The following is a 20549-nucleotide window of genomic DNA, read 5'->3' as shown; positions in this document are numbered from 1 at the left end:
TAAACGTAGTTAATTCTGGAGGACATACATGTAATAAGATGGGAAGAAAGCTATATAACATAAATAAATAATTAAATCTGCTTTCTTTTTAGATTTTTGCAAATACTTTGTTAAAGTTCAAATTTGTTCATATAATAACAATGACTTTTGACATCACCAGCTCAGGTTGTCTGAATTCGAAACATACTAAGACATGGGTGCAGAAAGTACTCGCCTGCTCACCAAATGTGAGTAAACATTCTCATGGATGAGTTAAAAAGGCAACTACCTGTCTGAAGGACGATCTATCTTTTTTTTTACCAATGTTTTTTTTTTTAAATAAAACAATTTGAAGTTTCTAAATCTATCTTAAAGAACTGTGAAAAACTTTGTCTTTATTAGAATGCATGTATTTCAGAATATATTGACCCCTTTGAATCAAGGTTTGGGGATTGATTTTGTCAGCCACTTGATGCTGATCCGTTACCAAGCGTCTTTAATAATGTTTGTCATAAGACACATTATAATATTAATATATATATATATATATATATATATATATATATATATATATGAATGAAGAGTTTCATCGCAAAACGTGATAAACACCATATTAAAAACCATTGTGCGAACACCACTCGGACACTGTTCACACGTAGACAAACACAAGTTCAAATTCAGTTTTCAGCAAAACGCGATATGACTATCTGAGGATATATCACAGATTGCAGAGAAACTGGCCTAGTGTTTATCGTGATTTGGAATAAAACAGTTTTTAGGATTGGGTGTGTATAGTGGCATTTATCGCATTTTGTGATGAAACTCTTCATATAATATCAATATATATATTGATGTGAAGACAGTGTATATTATAATATTGTTCTACAGGCTGGCTGACTAGTAAATTTTAGTTCTGGTCCGGCGCGCTAGTGAAATATTTTTAATTTCTGCACCCTTGTAAGAATACTGCACAATACTGATTCAAGGAACATTTACAAGTAACTGTTGCTGTTATAACAAATGCTCTTTTAATGTCTCTTGCATATACTCTACTTTTATTACAGATAGTTCCTACTTAACAAAACTTTTTAAAAAGATAATCCAATTTAATTATAGTTATTTACAGTACGCTCACCCATCAACCCCAAAAGACAAAAATAAAAACAGCAAATAATCTATATGTGGTTTTTGTCTGCTCAATCATATAAAACAGAAACAAAGAAAACATCCTGAGCACAGATATAAATATATAGTGGTTGAGCTCAAACAACAAACACATCAGTTCTTTACACCACTCAAATACATGTATTTCCTTTGCATGTCTTCAAACAAGAACCTTTCTGCAAATATTTACAAATGCCATGTTTGGATAAATCGTCTCAGAGAAAGAGACTATACAAATGGCACCAAAATAAGGATCAATCCAACTCGAGGGCCAGAATTACCTCCCTTTGAAAGAAAATCTTCACTGGTAGAAATGCCATTCAACTTAAATCTCTGCACCAGTTGTAGAACCATGCTTGTGTCCACAGTGTGTTATCTGCCCAGTGTAACACTAGCTGTCATCCAACGTCAGATGTTCAAGATGTGAGAGTGGATCACTCTGTAAAAACACACAAAAACAGTCGTATATACCACTTTGTATGCAATAATATCAGTATATAACAGTGTATTTAATATCCGTATAATATTATAACACATCTGTATTTAATATCCGTATATAACACAAAGATTTCAATAATATAACATAACACTTTGTATTTAGCAATATCTGTATATACATGTACAACACTTTCACAACATAACACTATTTTGTTGTGACCTGTACATGAGTAAATGCTTATTTCAATGCTTGGTATCACTGCTTACCATTATGTACCCGAGTAAACAATTATTGAAATAAATTTCCATAACTTTAAGAAACCTTCCAAAGGTTTGGGTTTTTTAATGAGACAACTAGAGCACATTAATTAATCATAGGCTATTGGATGTGAAACATTTGATAATCATGACTTGTAGTCATCAAAGAAAACCTGTTACAAATATCCATTGGAATCGAGGGATCTTTTATATGCACTTTCCCAAAGACAGGAAAGCACATACCACGGCCTTTGACCAGTTGCACTGGTTGGAACGAGAAAAACCCCAATCAGTTGAATGGATACACAGAGGAGGTTCGATCCTGTGATGGAAGCACCTCAGCCGAGAGCTCAAATGACTGAGCTAAATCCCTCCCCCTTTAAGAACAAAGTCTCCCACCAAAAAAAAGTAACAAAACTTTCTTATCATAAGAGTATAAACTTAAAATGTTAAAACAATTTAACAGTCTGTACACATATACATTATAACATACTGTAGATCCTGAAATTAATGCGTACCTAAATTAATGCGAGTGACGGTGGGCAGACTAAAATGAGACATGAAATTAATGCGAGTGACCTCCCTTTGAAATATTAACTTTCCTAACACAACACGTCTGTATACTTTTCGGTTAACTCCAAGTTAAAGGCGTCTTCAGTTAGATCAACTTACTAACATGTCTGTGTACACACATCAGTTAACCTGTTTAGTCCTTATTGTTTTCCGTGAGATCAACGCGAAGCATATTTTTGCTGCAATAATTTACGTAACATGTGTAGTTACCTAAATCTGGCTAAACATTAGCATACATGTACCATTACAACTGTATACCAACAAAGTTGCTGGGAACATGAACGGTCAGGACAAAGAAACGGTTGACCGCAATATATGCATGCTAAAAACCCTTCGCCTGCGATGGATTGTGTCAGGATTTGACAGGGTGGCCAAAGACCCTGTGATCATCACATGTGGCTGGCATCTTACTGGACTATTCAACAATTATTCTTTCTCGTCTAAGATCACCTTAGCTGTACAGTTATGGTGATCTTTGGGCTATGATCGCTTCGTGGAATGGCGTCCAGTTGTTTCATAAATGTACAAGAATTTTAATCTTTAGAATCTTTGTTTGTTTTCATAGTGCTGGACTATTCGACAATAATTAGTCTGTCTTGCCTACAATGAACTGTTTTCCAGTAATATTATTAATGCGAATAACATAAACTCACATTTTTTGCATTAATATTATGATCACATTAATTTCAGGATGTACAGTATACATTATATTAATATCAACATACATACAGTCAAAACTTCTCTAGTGGCCACTTGTAGTAAGCAGTGACCCGTGTTAAGAGGATATATTTTTTATTCTTCCAAATAATTGAATAAAGTGACCAATATTAAGCAGCTACCAATCTTAAAAGCGCACTTTGGTGCAACACGTAATCTCATTTAAAATGCAGTAAATTGCTTGCCCAGATAACAGATGAAGTAAATTTTGTTCTATTTTGGTTACAAAATAGTTAAAATATTAATTTGACTCCTATACTAGTCACAAGAAGTTAAGGACCACATGGACACTGCATCTGAGAGAGGTAGCCCATTCGCTGTGTCTGTTAATGGCTCACCTGCAGGCATCTCGCTACTTGTCTCATGGATATGTTATCATTTAGACATAACAGTGCTCGACCACAGTCAAGAATGCTGAGTTTATATTTATGAAGCCAGATAGCAAAGATCTTTACACCCTCCCATCTCTAATCAAACATGAAAAGTGTTCACATAAAAAAGGAGGTTCATGTGCACCATACAATTTCAGGTAGATTCCTTGCTAGTCAGAAAAAACTTTTTAAAAAGTTCAACAATCTTGGAGTTTTTTATGCATTTACCATATGCTTTCTACTGGCAACCAAACAAGCTTGCAATCTAAAATGCTTTATTCAAGTCTGTAATCTACTTTTCATCACCTATAACTGCCCTTGATTTTTCGTTGAATTTTTTAAAAAGTACTGTCAAATTTGATACTGGTTCTTAACTAGTTGTGACTAATATATAAGACCAATTGCAGGAAATGTTACCTTTAGTAAACTAATTAAGACGAAGCATCAATCTTTGTACAATGACTAAGAACAAATCTAGCTGTCGGCCGTACACACCTCTGCATAAGCCGGCGGAGGTCTGTAGTTATAGACGTAGGTGTACATCGGGGTGTAGGTGAGGTCACCCATGTTTGAGCTGTTGTCGTCATCGTCGTCATCATTTATGTTGACAGCGCCGCCAATACTCTCAGCATACGTTGGTGGGTCTATCAAACAAAAATGCACACAAGTAAATTAAGAAAATCCTGCCCTCGTCATTTAATGGAAGCTTTCATTGGCTCATCATCACTTCCCACTAGAGACTACATTGTAGTTCAAAGACTAACGTATAAATCCCTTAGCATGTGAAAATTATTATTATTATTTTTTAAAGAATTTTAAATATCAATGCTCAATACTTAAATATGGTAATATCTTAAATGGCTCCCTATAATGTAAGCTTCAGGAGCAATTAAAAGTTTGTTTTGTTTAAAGACACCACTAGAGCACATCGATTTATAAAGATGTCAAACACTTGGTAATTTTGACATAAACGTAGTATTAGAGAGGAAATCTGCTATATTTTCCATCTTTTATTTGCACCATCCTGCAGATGGGATAGCACATACCACAGCCTTTGATATACTAGTCATGGTGCACTGGCTGGAATGAGAAATAGTCCAATGGGCCCACTGACGGGGATCGATCTCATACTGACTGTGCATCAGGCGAGCACGTTACCAGGAATGGGAACTCTATTTACGTGCCCATATCCAATAAGGTTCAGGCACGCCTACCACGGGTCCAGCCTCTGACATCGCCAGTGGGTGGTTCCGGGGCAGACTTTACCAGGTGGCTAAGTCCCTCCCCACCAGGAGCAATTAATCCTAGCCCTCAATATCTGTAAACCTAATCCTGATCAGCTTCAACCACTAGATATAAACTTATAAAGTTGACAATAACATCCAAGACTTTTTCAGACAGACCTAGCATAAAGTGATCCATATGTAATACAAAGCTAGAACAAGGTTTTTGCTGTATATAACTTAAACCTGCATTTACAGCATACATACATATGAACACCTACGCAGGGTGTACAAAGATATGTTTAATGATTTCATTTTAGCATTTTCAAACTTTTCTCCCTTTTAATTGGGACCATTTTGGAACACATAAAAGTTATAAACACTTCCATACCAGTTGAAATTGGTGATGTAAAGATTTTCAAGTACAGTCAAATCCACTTAATTGGATGTCGGATTATTGAATATTTCGGATATTTGAATATGTTTGTCCTGCACGGAACCATTTGCCATTATGACAATACAAAATCCAACGGTTAATTGGATGTGTTTTTTAACGTGTTTTCGGATATTTGAATATAAAATTATCCTTGCCGAATGGCAATTGCACGTAAAACATAGGAAAGTTTGTGTTACTTGATGTGTTTTTTTTTAATTTATGATCGTACGTAATACCATACTATCGTACATGCAAAAATGAATACTTTTAATTTTATTTAATTTCATTGTTTAAAAAAAGGAAAAAGACTTACAACAAACTTGTTTTCTTGTTTCTTAAATTATTTCGGATGACTCGTTATTAATCAATACATTTCCTATTACATCGTAATTAATCCATTGAGATTCATCTCAAATGTGACCCAATGGCAGACAATGCAGGACAATCAAGGATCAAAGTCGGTCATTCCCACCTTGTTGGCGGCCATGTGGTTTTGTAAGCAGGCATCCCTTAATCTCATGTCGGCCACTTTTGAAGCAGTGTATGTTTAATCCATAAATAAACACTTGTCAGATATTTTTCTCTATGAATTGTCGGTGACAGTAACAAACAAAAGCCGTTTGCTACTAGTGTTATTTTTAGCGGGATCTTTTGATCACATGATTTTTCCTCTGCAGCTCACAATGTGAGGCCCCATTTGGGGTGACCGATTATGGTTGTTTAAATTGTTAAATGCCGACAAAAGGTAAGTTGTAGGAGATTTTCTTAGCAAGTTGGATTAATCATCTTTTGGCTATAAATATTGACAAGAACTCTTTTTTTTTCACAATGTCAACATGGCAAATAAACGGAAAGGAAACGATTTATCTTTGGCTCAGAAATACGACGAGATATGTGCCCAGTATCTAGCCAATGCTAACCCAGAACGAAAAAGACAGAGAACAGGAAAAGCAGCCAATGTGGAGAAGGCCTTATCAGAATGGTTTTCCGTCGCCAGACAAAAAGACATTCCAAATATCGGGCCCAATATTAGCGTTTGTGTTTGTGTTTTTTCCTTCTGTTACATTGAATAACGGCCTTTCACTTATTTGACTTTGGCCAGTCTAGTTTACCTGTCAAATCAGTTACAAATGCACACAGATAATAGTCAGATAGACGTCCTGGTAAAATACAGAACATGGAAATGACTACTTATTCAAGATTATATTGGGTGGTTGGGGTGGGGGTCTTGTTGCACTTGATTTACAAATGTACAAAGAAGTTAATAATGGCCATTTAATTATCAAGAAGTAATAACGGCCTTTTAATTATTTGACTGTGGCCAGTCTAATTGAGCTTCCGGTGGTTTTATCTGGGTCATTAGATGTTTAGTCACTTCTGCTTCTAGGCGTACAAACGGCATTAACTGTTGTCTCTTGTATTTATCAAGTTTATAGACAAACTTGATAATGGCAACAGAGTCACAATATGGAACTTGGAATCGGTATTTTATTAACACAAAATACTTACCGGTTTTTGACGAAAATTCCACATGTCATGAGGCCCAAATTGGGAGAATCGTAATTAGGGTTTGCATAAATCAACGAGGTCTTAATTGGGTATATCGTATGTCGAAACTGTACCTTCGGTTTATTGAATATGCCGCTTATTTGAATATATTTTTGTTGCACGAGGCACATCCAAATAAGCGGATTTGACTGTATTCTCAAATTTTCAAGTATTCTCAAATTTTCAAGTATTCTCACATTTTTATTTTATTTTATTATTTTCATTTTTTTTTTTTTACCAGCCAACAATGGTGATAAAATTCTTCTTACCATCAAAAGGTGGAGGTGGTGTGATGGTTTCCCGGTAGGGAGGAGGAACTGGCAAGAAGTCCATGGCAAACTGAGCCTGAGTTTCGCGGTAGTACCTCGACTCGGTGTAGCAGTAGGGTTGGGCGCGGCGGTATGGCACAGTACCAATCACTATGGGTAGATGCATCGTCAGGTTGTAAGCACCGGGGATATGAACAGCAACCTGAAAACAGTTATAAATGTAGATCTACAAACTGTATGTGCAGCACAAATCTGATATGCAGTGAAAAGTCAATGATGTTAATCTAAGTTGTAGTGACATGTATAATTGTGAATACTAAATAAATTAAGCAACAATAAAGTCATAAAGGTGAGAAAGAAAATACAGAATATGAAAGAAGTTAGAAAAGGAAAGGAAGGAGAGAGGGGATGGAAAAAGAAAGGGAAGTAAAAGGGAAGTGAAAGGTGAGGTGAGGTAAGCTGTGGTATGGGGAGGTGAGGAGAGGGGAACGGAAGGGAAGGGAAAGGGATAGTGAAGGATAAAGGGAGGATGGAGTAATGGGGAAAAAAGGGAAGGTGAATGGGAGGGGTAAGGAGTGGATGGAAAGGCAATGAAAGGAAAGGTACAGTGGGAAGGCAATGGGGAAGGAAGGAAAATAATAAAAAGTAAATGAAAGAAGTGAAGGAAAAAGGGTAGGGAAGAAGAGGGGCAGCTAGGATGAAAGGGTTGGACTACAAGGGTATGGGGAAAAAAAAGGAAAACAAAACAGGAGAGGAATGAAAAGAAAGCACTGGAATAAAACAAAAAGGTCATGGTCAAAGACCATGCTACGGCAAGGAGTTGAAAGACAAGGCAAACATAGTCACTCTCATGTTTTACACACAACTGGACTCCCACACACCTTTACAAAGTAGTCGACCTTCATGACACAGCAGTTCATTATTGACGGCGAAACGGCTGGGATCTTCAACAGCTGTGAGTCCCAGCTTCCTCTTGTTCTTGGAGCGACAGGTAGACCTGTGAGAACTGTGAACTTTGTCCGGCGAACTCGCGACTTCCCGTTGGCGAAGAAAGCCTGTGTCTGGTACAGAGTGGCGTAGGGGATCACGGTGCGAGATGAGTGGTTGTCGAACTCGGCCGATATCGCTATAGACTCTCCTAGAAACAATGAATTCAACATACTGTACAACATTAAGAAGAAAGGAATGTTTCATTTAGGGGCCATGCAACAACTGCTTAACACAATTTAGTACCCATATGGTTAAAAATATCTCGGCACATATCTAAGTGATACGTCCCACTAGAATACGAAGTGGGATGTAACACTTCGACGTCATCGATTGGTGCACTACAACCTTACAGGAACGCCAACCAAGCGAGTTGAGTGATATAAATTAAGATCGATTATAGTTAATAAATAGGATATTAAACTCGCTACAATTTCGGATCATGTTTATGTTCCTCGTGAAATAATTTTCATTGTCGCTCACTAAAGCTCTTGACATGTGAAAATGATTTCACTCGGGACATAAACATGATATGAAATGGATGCTTGTTTAACATCCTATAAATATGGCAATATTATTCTAGGATCAATTCCTTTTGATGGGCCCAATGGGATATTTCTAGTTCTACAACTGGATCCGTGCTTATAAAACTTTAGTCTATACTTAAATCTAACGACGTCACACCCATACAATTTATATGGCCGTGCCATGATGTTAAAGACTCAAACTTTGACAAGTCTTGGGTCTGGTCACTAAATATTTTATAAACAGGCCAGGTGTAAACTCCAGCTGCTCAAAGTTAAAGTTTGTTTTGTTTAACAACAACACTAGAGCACATTGATTATTAATCATCAGCTATTAGACGTCAATCATTTGGTAATTCAGACACGTACATTGTAGTCATCAAAGGAAACCTGCTACATTTGTCCTAATGCAGCAAGGGATCTTTTATATGCACTTTCCCACAGACAGAAAAGTAGATACCATGGCCTTTGACCAGTTGTGGGGCACTGGTCGGAGCGAGAGAAAAACCCCCAATCAGTTGAATGGATCGACCGAGATGGTTCGATCTTGCGACACAAGCACCTTGAGTGAGCACTCAATGGACTGAGCTAAATCACACCTCTCCAACTGCTCAAATAACTCATAATAGTCATTCACGTACAGACACAAGGTCAGTGTGGTTTTGTATTTATCCTAATAACCATGACAACAGTGGAAACTAACCAGGACAATAGCCACGGCGGTCAGTTCTGGCTGTTATGGAGATCGGTCCTGATGTACAAAGCCAACAACACAGAGTTTTCTCAATACTGCACTCCACTTGGGTCTGTAATGTAAAGAGATTGTTACTTTACACATAAACCAAAACATGATCACCAGACAACAGAGTTAATAGTGTACCGGACATGGATCTGTAATCAAGTCATCACTTTACCAAACACAAGAGTTTTCAGTACATATAAACAGACCATAATTTTACATACATGACCAAAACATTACCATACAAAAAAAATCAAATCATGACCATCAGACAGCACACAATTATTACATGTAGTTTCTTAATACTTGGGTCTGTAATGTAAACAAAGCATCACTAAATTCTGACTGTACTAGGCTTGCTCTATTACTAGCCAAATATGCCAACTGCACATTTTAAAGGCATACTGTGACTGTCACAGACCACTGACCTATTACATGGCCTAGCAAAGTATTACCTGAAAATATATATATTTGATTTTTCCCTAAATGTATTTTATTCAACCATCTATGTAACCACGACACTCCACTTTTATAAAAATAATTGAATTATGGCAATGGTCCATAATTCAAAAACTAACATTGCTAAGAGAGTTGACATGGATTTCACTGTATCATGGTGTAGTTAAAGTGATGCAATAGCTAGATTTGGTCTGCAAAAATTAAGGTAATTTTGATTTATTATCCATTTTTAGAGAAATAAGGTCCTTAAATTTGTGACAGTATGCCTTTAAACACAACTGGCGTATTTATTTTACTTTGGCTACATAATTCCATGTACTGATTCATACATGTATTTTGAAAGAAAATAAGGGTGGGTTTTTAGATTTTTAAAAGTTAACCTCATGACTATACTGCAAGTGCTCGAGATATCTCCCCCGACATCACGCCAGTTGACATACTTTACACTGCATAAGGTGCATTCCCCAATTCATATTTCATGGAAATGTAATACAGGAAACAGTTTACTTGACAGTATGCTAGCTTTTGTTTTTTGTTTTTCAATGGAAAATACCCTGGAATTTTCAGTTCAAAAAGTGTTTTTGGCAAGTATTTTTGCTCGACAACAATGTTGGCACATCGTGGCTAGCCACAAATGCCCGTAAGTAGATGAGACTTTCTCAATTTTTAGGCTAATTTTAATCAACTTTAACTGATCTAAAACTATCATTAAAATGATAAAACCCCACGAAAAATGGTGACCAAGACTGTTGACTGGCAAATGAGAATTAATAATTTGGAAAGAACACTTTAATAAAGTGATTACAACCAAAATAATTGTACAACAATAACGTAACAACATTTAGAAATGTGTTACAAACATTAAAGTCTTAAATAAAACAAGTAAAAAGGATAGATTGCTCTGATTACGTCGGAGCAAAACCCAGGACGTCCAAACCATAAGAGTGAAGGAAAAAGAAGGAAGTTATAGTCACGTGACTGAATTTTAGAAGAATTTTAGGCCATTCCATTGGCTGTTTGCAAGTTCAAACCAGACTACTATCCTTAGGGGAATATACACTAGTTTGAGGACAGGCGATGTTGAAAAGAAATAATACTTACTGATTCAAATATGAACTTTATTTTATATATTAATAAAACATTTAATTGAATATATGTGAGTAAAAATTATAAACTTGTACCCACTCAACGTGGTTTTTGTCAAAACTTAATCCAGTTAGTCTAAAGGTTAATAAATAATTTGGAAAACTTTTCAGCAATTAGACAAGTTGAAGCTAGCCTTTAAAGGAGGTGACAATTAAGGCATTTGGCCTGGTATGCATATTCAACGATATATAACGCACATTATTGCTTAATATCAACAAGTATAATCGTATACTGTAGATCCATTATGTATTGCGCCATTAATGTATTGCGATATGCCAACAGTAGCCCAAACTGCATGTAGAAAGTATTGCGACATCAGATGTAGCTTACACGAAAAGTATTGCGACCTTAGCTGGTACTTAAAGACAATAAACAAACAAACAGAAAGAAGAGTTCATCGCGATGGTAAGGAAAGCAGTGCAGACAAACAACAATCCCGCCGAGTTGGTAATAAATTCAGGCATCAAACTTGTACCCGTTTCCAACTGGACGTTGGCAGAAAAGGGAGCGAAACAAGTTGCCGTCGTGGGTATAGATGACAAGCGCGAGATCACGATGTTACTGGGAAGTTCGGCCAGTGGCTACCTGTTACCCCCTCAGATAATATACAAAGGTGTAACCGACCGATGCCACCCAACCTACAAGTTCCCCGACGATTGGCACGTGACACATTCGGCCAATCACTGGACTACGTTGACAATGTGCTGGTTCCATACGTCAAAAGGGTAAAAAAAGAACTCCGACTACCAGCACGACAGAAATCATTGGCAATCTCCGATGTATTTGCAGCCCATAGGTGTGACTCATTTTTAGACCTGCTACGAAAACTCCTTTGAAGTGCGATTTGTCCCGGCTGGCTACACCGGTGAGCCCATGGATTTATCGGTGAATCATGCAGAGTTTAAATTAGCAATCAAATACTGAGTGGTATGCTGACATTGTGGCCAAGAACATGAAAGAAAACACCAATAAGCCTGTTGATCAAGCCGTTTCACGCCCGGTGGATTGTGGCATGCATTGACAAGTTATCGAAAGACCAAGAAACCGTTATGCGTGGCTGGCGATCATCAGGTCTGCTTGCAATGGTGTGAACTTTACTTGGAAAATAAACATTAGTGTTTGCTAACTACACATGGTGATTGACAATGATTCCTGTTTCATTTTGTTCATTGAATGATAGTGTGATATGCAATAAATCAATGTAGTTAATCAAATTTGGTTGTTCTATTTGTTAGTAAAGTCGCTATATTATTGCATGTATAAAGTACTGCGATGATTACTTGTTCGCAGTTTTCGCAATACTTTGTTGTTCGCAAAACTTTCATGTTCTACAGTAGTTAATTAATCAAATGGTTAAATGTGACGGCTATTATATATAACGGGCGCAGCCATTTTGTACCATCCCAGTGAATACGCCCTCTGGCGAGATGGTAGTTACGTAATACCTAACGTGTCACGTCAGGAATTAGTCTTCAAAATGAAGAAAAAACCATACTTGATTTTTGCAGATGCATCGCAGTGTTCTGTAATTATATCCATCCTAGTAAGCCAGCACCAATTATATACTATTTTTCAATACAAAATAAACCACCATTGTCAAAGTGTTGAAATAACTGTATTATGTTTCGTACATAAATTAACCCACGTACTAAAACAATAATCGGAGTGTTTTCTTGGTTAATTGGTCTTTTCTTTCCGTGGCCGTTTGTGATTCTTGACTGGCAGGTGTATATTCAGACGGTCCCCAGACACTGTGTCTAGACACACTAAAAAGACGTGCCTCTTTTATGAAGATCACAGGATATTGTGATAACAGCACGGATACACCTCAGATCGTAATGGACATTACCAACCACCCTGCTTTATTATTGTAAGTAATTCTGTAAAACCCTTGACCAATTATGTTGTCCCAAAGAAAAGAAAAGTATCACTTGGGTATCTATCGTGAGTGGTAGTTTTTGCTCGAACGTGCCCTACCAATAGGCCTAATAGTATGCATTTTTTTTTTGGATTTTACAAAAAAAGAAAAATACTATAACTCCATTTCGTTCTACTGATGTAACCTGAAATATATTTAGTTAAATAGACTATTATACTATCAAGTCATTTATGTTGTTTTACAAGTCAGGTTGATGAAAGCGAAGCGCCTTGTCATAAATTAGAGCGTTTGTTTACACTGTGCATAGAGAAGATGGACGGAGCTGACGTCACTTCGCCCCAAGCTATACCACCGGACGTCACGAAAACAAAACAAAATGGCTGCCCCAAATTAGCAGGAATAATCATGTTTTTTTATTAACTCTAAAATTACGCGTTTTTCATTTGTTAAAAGTTTCAGTATGTGTTGATGGTCCGGTATGCATCTTTCCAACACATAAGGCTCTTGTTTGAGTTGACCCTACCTTTAATACATACAAGTACATGACAACAAGGGAGATAACCTGATATTCTGGTCTGTTGATATCTGTAGGACTGATCACTGTAAATGCTTTCTTTGTTTTGTGGTTGAAAGACCAAGGCTTGTCCATTTCAGCCTTAAGCCAGTAACGAATACTCCCATGCTTTCCTTCAAATGATGTTGAAATCCCTCTGAAAAACAAACATAATTATTGGTGTATGTGGGGGTGGGGGGCAAAGATTGTCTACAATAGTCGATAGAACTTCAGTGAGTTGGAGGAAAAAAATAATGTTTGCTTACAAAACTACAGTAGGCAAAATCCATAAATTATGGAATAAGTACTACAAACATTAAATTGACCAAAATGTCTTGAAAATACACACACACAAACGCACACATGCATGCACACACACACAAAGAAAGAAATTGTAATTATATATACTAATTTTAATAATTAACAATTACTACACATTACAAACAGCTACAAATGTAGGACAGTTCACTTAATTTAAATAATAACAAACCAAATTTTACATAAATTTCCTACAAGTCTACCTACCCCATGGGTAACTCAAACGAAAAGTTGAACTCATGCCTCCCTTCAGTCAGGGTATCGCGGCCATCCGATATTTCTGTAGCAAAATAATATTTAAAATAAAAATAAACCTGTTCACAATGTGTATACGGTTTTCAAATTATATATGGTGCATAAAGCATCAATAAACTTGTCACTGTCAAGGTCACGCACAGAAAAAAGAAATATTTTTATTATTTTTTATAACTATGTGCACACTCCACACATTTTAACTAAGGTTCTATGGCATTGGCTTAGAGAAACCTGCTGTTGCCACCCCATGAGCTACCCTTTTCGATCAGCAGCAAGTAGACAGCAACTGGGGAGAATATTTCAAATCTTAGGTAACTGGAAGTCAGATCACGTGAATTTTACTTAGGTAACCAATTGTTCGGTTACATGAATATAGTTCTCGTAACAGATGAGTTAGGCCTACCTAATCCTAAAACACTTGAACTATGCATGGTTCTGTGCTACATTGGTGGTTCAAATGTATTTAAAAACAAACTGATTTTCTCTCTCATTACTGATATAATATGGTACTTTTAATTTTAGAATGTAATTGTTCATCAGGTAACCGATTGGCGGTTCTCGTGATTTTAAAGTTGCATAACTGACATGTGCAGAATATTATGCCCTGCAGCAAGGGTCTTTAAATATAAACTATGCACCATCCCACAGACAGGATAGTTGATACACCACTTGCAGGCCCTCGGGTTTCATGGAAACGATCGTTTTCCGGTACCGTGTCAGTAAAATCACAGAACCAAAATTTTCATTTCCCATGACTATTATATCATGTACGACTATTCAACAAAAATAATATATACTAGTACATTATATAATATATTTTTTTAAAACAGTTCCTGATAGTTTCAAATGATCACATATAACACGGAATCAAATAAGTGTTTCCCATAAAATTTGAAATCCTATGGCCTGCAGTAGTGAACCACCAGTTGGAACAAGAAATAGCCCCATGGGCCCACCGATGAAGATCAATCCAACAACACCAGTTTTCAATGTTCATTGTTTTGATTAAATAAGAATTAGTGATTAATATGATCCATGTAAAGGCATTTAACATCAAACATATGGGATTATTGTTGTATTAGAGCGGGAATCTTTGCCTACTTGGTGCTAGGCCAAAATCCCATGTTTGTCTCCGACAGATAGTAAAATCTTATAACTGTTCAAAATGTCCGTTTAGCTCTTAAACTGCAGAGTAAAACTTGGCTACCTCAGATTAAACTAGAGGTTGGGCGTGTACAGATACATTAATGCATCAAGGTAAATGTTTTGGCCCATTATATATTATTGTGATGTTTATTACTGGGCCGTGAGGTCTAATAGATGTGAAAATGTTAAAAAACCCCAGAAAAAACCCCCGACTGTAGACGTTTACCGTGGGCTTGGTGAACTATACATCTGTGTTGCATAACAAAATCTGAAGATTACAATTTGTGAGTCATCGAAAGTTCTGCCCGATGTAAGCGTAAGGGAGCTGGGGGAGGGGGGATAGGGTGTAGACTGATGCCTGTTAATGATGCACATTAAATTGAATTACCTTTGGTGCAAAACACACCAAACCTAGGTCTGGGTCTGGCAAGTGTAGCATAGACCACGCCTAGTGTATTTTGATGTCTGAGTCTGCATCTTCAGGCCTTGACCTTAAGTTAGGTTATAAAATCTAGTAGCCCCCAGTAAAAATTGGTAGCCTCATAACTTGGGGGGGGGGGGGGGGGGGGAGGAGAGAGAAAAAAGAAAGAGAAAAAACCCAAAATCATTTATTTTTATTTTAAAATGTTGTTTTAGGGTGGTTGTTTTTAAAATTATGAGCAATATATAGAAAATGTCGGAAATGGACAAAATAAACTGTTTTTAAAGATAGCCTCAAAGGAAGGATAAATATAGTATGATATTACTGAAACACTTCATACGGTTTCACATGTAGAACGGACGTAGAAAGAAAATGTGATTCTTAAGAAAAGTATTTTAATAGGTGTCTTGCACTAGTGTAGAACTGTCTGCTAATCGTACGATCCTGAAGATCGATATTGCATATTTTAATACTTAAAATAGCTGTAACTATCTTTAATAGGTGTCATTTCAAAGAATCTTAACAAAACTTTATTCCAAAACAATAGCGTTTTTTACAGTAAACTTGTAAATGCCATAAGCCAATTATCCTAGACAGGGAATCACCATGTGTGTTTATGTTATCACTTGACACGATCAGATGCCATTTTGAGCGAGATTATTGTGCTAAGCAATAGAAATGATGAGCGAGATTTAATTAAAAATAATTTGAAAGAAAGATTAATATACTACTCAAAAGAATTTAAGGGTCAAAAATTTATAACCAAATAAGTTTCAGAGTGTATTAGATTGATGATGTAAACTACACCAAAAATTTAATTTATTGTTCCATATTTACAAAAAAACACAAATAAACGTCACTGTATACAAGAAAGTCACATGACATGCTGTCAAAGTTGAAGGTTGTCAAACATGGATTTTACACATTAGAACATTCGTTTAATAGTGTGTGAATCCACCCCTGGCGTGAATACACTCGACACATCGTTGCCTCATGCTGTTGATCAGACGTCTGAAGAACTCTTGGGGAATGGCCTGCCACTCTGCCATAAGAAGTTGACCCAGATCATGAAGGTTGACCGGAGGGGCATGGTTATCCCGAACTCTCCTGCCTAATTCGTCCCAGGCGTTCTCTATTGGGGCCAAGTCAGGCGAATATGCTGGCCAATCCATCCTGGCGATACCTTGTTGTCTGAGAAAGTCCGTTACCACCCTGGCGCGGTGGGGTCTGGCATTGTCATCCTGCAGAACTGCCCCGCCGCCAATCTGCTGAAGGCCTGGGAGAACCAACGGCCAGATAATCTCATTCAGATAGCGGATTCCATTCAGATTGCCATCCACCACATAGAGGGGGGTCCTGTGGTGGATAGAGATGCCGCCCCACACCATGACGCTGCCACCACCGAACCGGTGACGTTGTCTAACGTTAACGTCAGCGAAGCGCTCCCCAGGACGTCTGTAGACACGAACCCGACCGTCGTTGAACTGGAGACTAAACCTGGACTCATCAGTGAACATCACTCGACCCCACTGAACACGTTGCCACCGCAGATGAAGTGTGCACCAGTGACGTCTGGCCGTTCTGTGACGTGGTAGAAGTGCTGGCGACGGCAGCGTAGATTATTGGCTCTCAGACGATTGCGTATGGTTTGATCAGACACTCGAGTTCCAGTCGCAGTCCGCAGATTGTCACGTAATCGGCGTGCAGTGGTTGTGCGTTGACGTAGAGTCATATTGGTGATGTAGCGGTCCTCTCTATTTGTAGTGCTTTGGGGTCTTCCCGAACGTGGACGATTTCGAACAGAATTCGTTGCTTGGTACCGTTGCCACAGTCGGCCAACGACACTCTGACTGACACCAAGTCTCAGAGCAACATTTCTTTGCGTATTGCCATCCTGAAGCCAAGCAATAGCCCTTCCTCGATCTTCGATAGTCAGTTGATGTCGTACCATTGTCGAATTTGGAGTGTGCACTGTACACGAACGCAAGCTCCAATTATACGGAAATTCAGCATTGGGAACATGGAATACACATGCAAAGTGTGCAAATGAAGCGCTTTGTGAAAAAGCAAGTTATGGGCACTTAGCAGACCTTTCGCTTTCACCCTAATTTACGTGCAAATGTAAGCATGTTTTCGCCATTAGAACTAGTCGACAGTGTCAATGCCAGTGGATTTTAATTCATTTATGGGTTGCTTAGACCCACTTTCGTCAAAATGGAACAATACCATGCGTGACATTATGGTCTAGCTAATATAATTGACATTCAGAAAATAATGTCGAAAATATCGTCTGACCCTTAAATTCTTTTGAGTAGTATATTTACATTTCTTTAACATAATAAGAGATATTAATTTTGTAAACAATAATCTGACAATTGGCATAGGTAGCTTAGAAGGAAATAAACCACGATTGACGTATGGTTTAGTTTAGACTTCAGCTGGCAGCAAATAGTCTTGATCATACAAGACATTAGTTATAAGTAGGCATCAAAACAATACATCTTGTTGATTGTCATAAATGAACACGAATAGATAGGCCTAACCCATGACCCAAATGGAAATTCCATGACCCATATGAACCCTGTATATCTAGCCACTGAATTACTTCAAATTATTTGTATTAGTCCACTATGTTAAAAAAAATCATACCACTGGCAAATATATTCCTTTGTTTCACTTAAACATATTGTGCAACCGCCACCTGTTCGTCAGAGTAGAGGAGCAATCAAGTTTCAGCGATGCCTGGCAGCAGAGAGCGCGCACATGAAAGGTGGAATTTCAGACATCGATGACTTAAATGCCTTGTTGATTGAGTGACTGGATATGTCAAAACATTTGGTAGCCTGGCGGACTACCGGGGTTAGACAACTGGGAGCCCTGATGTTACTTTGCTTAATATATCTTTCCTGTTATTTATTAAGAATTGTTTTTCAATGTGACTTTCACAAGTTGCAGCTGCTAGTCTGGCAGTGTGAAAATATAGCCCATGTTCTATATCGTCTGTTGCCAGATCTGTAGTTTACACCAGCACAGATGTGGTGTGTTTTGTCATAATCGATGCAGTGAGTTTAATTTTTGACTTGTGCCATACTCCCCATACCTAGCTTTGGTGTGTTTTCAGTAGCCTAGTTCAAAATAATAATAATACTTGAATAAATAATTGCTTAATAGAATAAGACAAACCTCCACCAAAAAGAACTTGTCTCTTGAAGAAATACTCCACCTCCGCGTTGTAGTGCTCGGTGTACGAGCCGAGTCGACTGCCCGTGCTTCGCGATTCGGTCCAGTGAACTTTAGCAACACCCCTCATAAAAATTCTCAGAGATCTCATTTTTATGTCCCCTTTCAACTCGACTACCACCTGCCCGTTCACCCGCTCGCCCGGATGAAACACGGACTTGCTCTCGTTCAACACAACCTCGAAGCATTTTAGTTTACCCATATTTCAATGCTACGAGAGTAACAACCTTTCGATTTGACCATTTTCAAAATAATTCCTTGAAATTTGTCCTGGAGAGTCATCCATTTTGTTTGATATTACCGGAAATGACCTTTGGCCTAATCGAAAGTAGGTTTTGACAGTCGATAAAAAAAGGGAAGAAAACGCGCGAAATCATCTGAATTTTTGAATGTTGTAAAACGAACGCGTCCAAAGATTTAAAGCGACCGTCTTGAGTTTTCTGCCTTTGCGAGATGTTTTCGATTAATACAGTATTTTTAATAAACAATAAATAGTAAATACATTTTCTTCTTTAGAATATTGATCAACGCCTGTCACGGTCTTAGTCTCTGACTTTCGCCAGGGCCAGGAAGGGGGGGGGGGGGTGTGTGTGGGGGGGGGGGGGTTAGTTTGAGGTGGGCAGAATTTGGAATAAAAAATTTAGTGGTCGGTCAAAGACCTACGTCCTAAATAGAATAACTAGCAGCATTCTACACGTCTGGACTGAGAAATTAAATCCAAAAGAATTTTTGAGTGCTCGGCCTAAAAGGTTTTAAGGTGATTTGAGCAATGAATGGGCGCCAAAGTAAAGTGCGTTGGACTATTTATACAAAAAATAAACATAAGAATTTTGAGCCGCGGCCGAAAAATTTAAAGTCCAACTATGCCCCAAAAAGGAGGTTACCTGTCCTAGGTACGGTTGGCTGATACGGGGAGGCGATGATGTAGTCCTCATTGAAGAGTGGCACCAGCTTCCTAAAGCTGTGGGCCCGCAAGCACTTCACTAGCTGTAAGTACTGGGCACCGGCGATGATCTTCATAATCCTGTGGATGGTGTAGTTGTCCATCTCCTTGTAGAGGATTCCTTGTCGATAAAGACCATCCCGGCGCGATGTGACCACTAGGGCTTGTCCCACGCCCCGTAGCTCCATGCTGTGGATGCCGATCTGGTGTAGGGTCTCCACGAGTACTCGAGTACTCGGGCACGGGTCGAGTCTAGCAAAGACTCGAGTCCATTCACAGGACTCGAGTACTCGTACAAGTGAGACAATGTAGAGCAACTAGTTCAGCAGTAACTAATCAACGATACAAGTTACACGATAATTATATGACTATTTGCTAGTTTCTTTTTTAATCTGGCCGTCCGTTCGTCCGTCACAATACTGAACGTATCAACGGGTTTCTAAATGCAATACAATGACATGATTTGGCATTCATGTTCAGTGCTGGAATTAAGCTATATAATGCTATTTTACGTTATATTCCTTTGTCTCATTATCATCTTGTGTAAGCGTCGGGTACACGGGTCCGGGTCGAGTTTGACCCTCGAGTACTCGAGTCCAATATATTGGACTCATGGAGGCCCTAATCTGGTGGCCATCCGGAAAGGTTTTGAAGTTGTCCTCGTAGACCCCGCCTGGCAGTCTGTCGGGGTCCGTGATGTCGCCCACCAAGTACTTAGAGTACTGGCCTCGGATCTTTCCCGCTGCAAGTTTCCAGTCGTCCCTGGCAGGAGCAGAAGGCCGAGTCTTGGCAGGTTGGGCCCCCCGGTGGGGTCACGGCCTTCCGCTTTGTAGCACCATCATCCAAAGTTCCCTCCTGTGCCGCCCCTGGCGCATGTTTCCTCTTCCTCGTTCCTCTTCTCTTCGTCTTCGCCGTAGCCGCGTCGCCATATACCAAAGTCACGGTTGCCCGTGACCCGGTATA

The 20549-nt window shown here is 38.4% G+C and overlaps 1 protein-coding gene across 2 annotated transcripts; it reads right to left on the bottom strand.

The window, feature by feature from the left end:
- Nucleotides 1-458: 458 nt before the first annotated feature.
- On the bottom strand, nt 459-18918 carry LOC121385088 (arrestin domain-containing protein 3-like). Of its 2 annotated transcripts, none has more exons than XR_005959495.1 (8): nt 18587-18918; nt 13789-13861; nt 13273-13420; nt 9191-9293; nt 7858-8114; nt 6977-7178; nt 3918-4144; nt 459-1582 (listed from the first exon to the last, which is right to left on the bottom strand). XR_005959495.1 is itself a non-coding variant. In XM_041515627.1 (8 exons), the coding sequence occupies exons 1-8, from the start codon at nt 18843-18845 to the stop codon at nt 1535-1537; spliced, it is 1239 nt and encodes a 412-aa protein (XP_041371561.1). In that variant the 5' UTR covers nt 18846-18918; the 3' UTR covers nt 459-1534. The 2 variants fall into 2 exon arrangements, 1 of the variants encoding a protein (XP_041371561.1); XM_041515627.1 differs by having other exon boundaries at nt 3996-4144.
- Between the last annotated feature and the right edge of the window lie 1631 nt (nt 18919-20549).

The sequence above is a fragment of the Gigantopelta aegis genome, chromosome 2 (assembly GCF_016097555.1).
Source record: "Gigantopelta aegis isolate Gae_Host chromosome 2, Gae_host_genome, whole genome shotgun sequence".
Lineage (NCBI taxonomy): Eukaryota > Metazoa > Mollusca > Gastropoda > Neomphalida > Peltospiridae > Gigantopelta > Gigantopelta aegis.
Note: the sequence above shows the minus strand (reverse complement) of the source record. Positions and strands in the feature narration are given on the sequence as shown.

What these genes read in the sequence shown, in the direction of transcription:
- LOC121385088 (XM_041515627.1), bottom strand. Translation starts at nt 18,845, where the DNA reads ATGGGTAAACTAAAATGCTTCGAGGTTGTGTTGAACGAGAGCAAGTCC. An exon ending in TCGTTTGAGTTACCCATGGG is followed by an intron (nt 13,421 to 13,788) that starts GTAGGTAGACTT and finishes TTTGTTTTTCAG; the next exon opens with AGGGATTTCAACATCATTTG. An exon ending in CCGCCGTGGCTATTGTCCTG is followed by an intron (nt 8,115 to 9,190) that starts GTTAGTTTCCAC and finishes CATTGTTTCTAG; the next exon opens with GAGAGTCTATAGCGATATCG.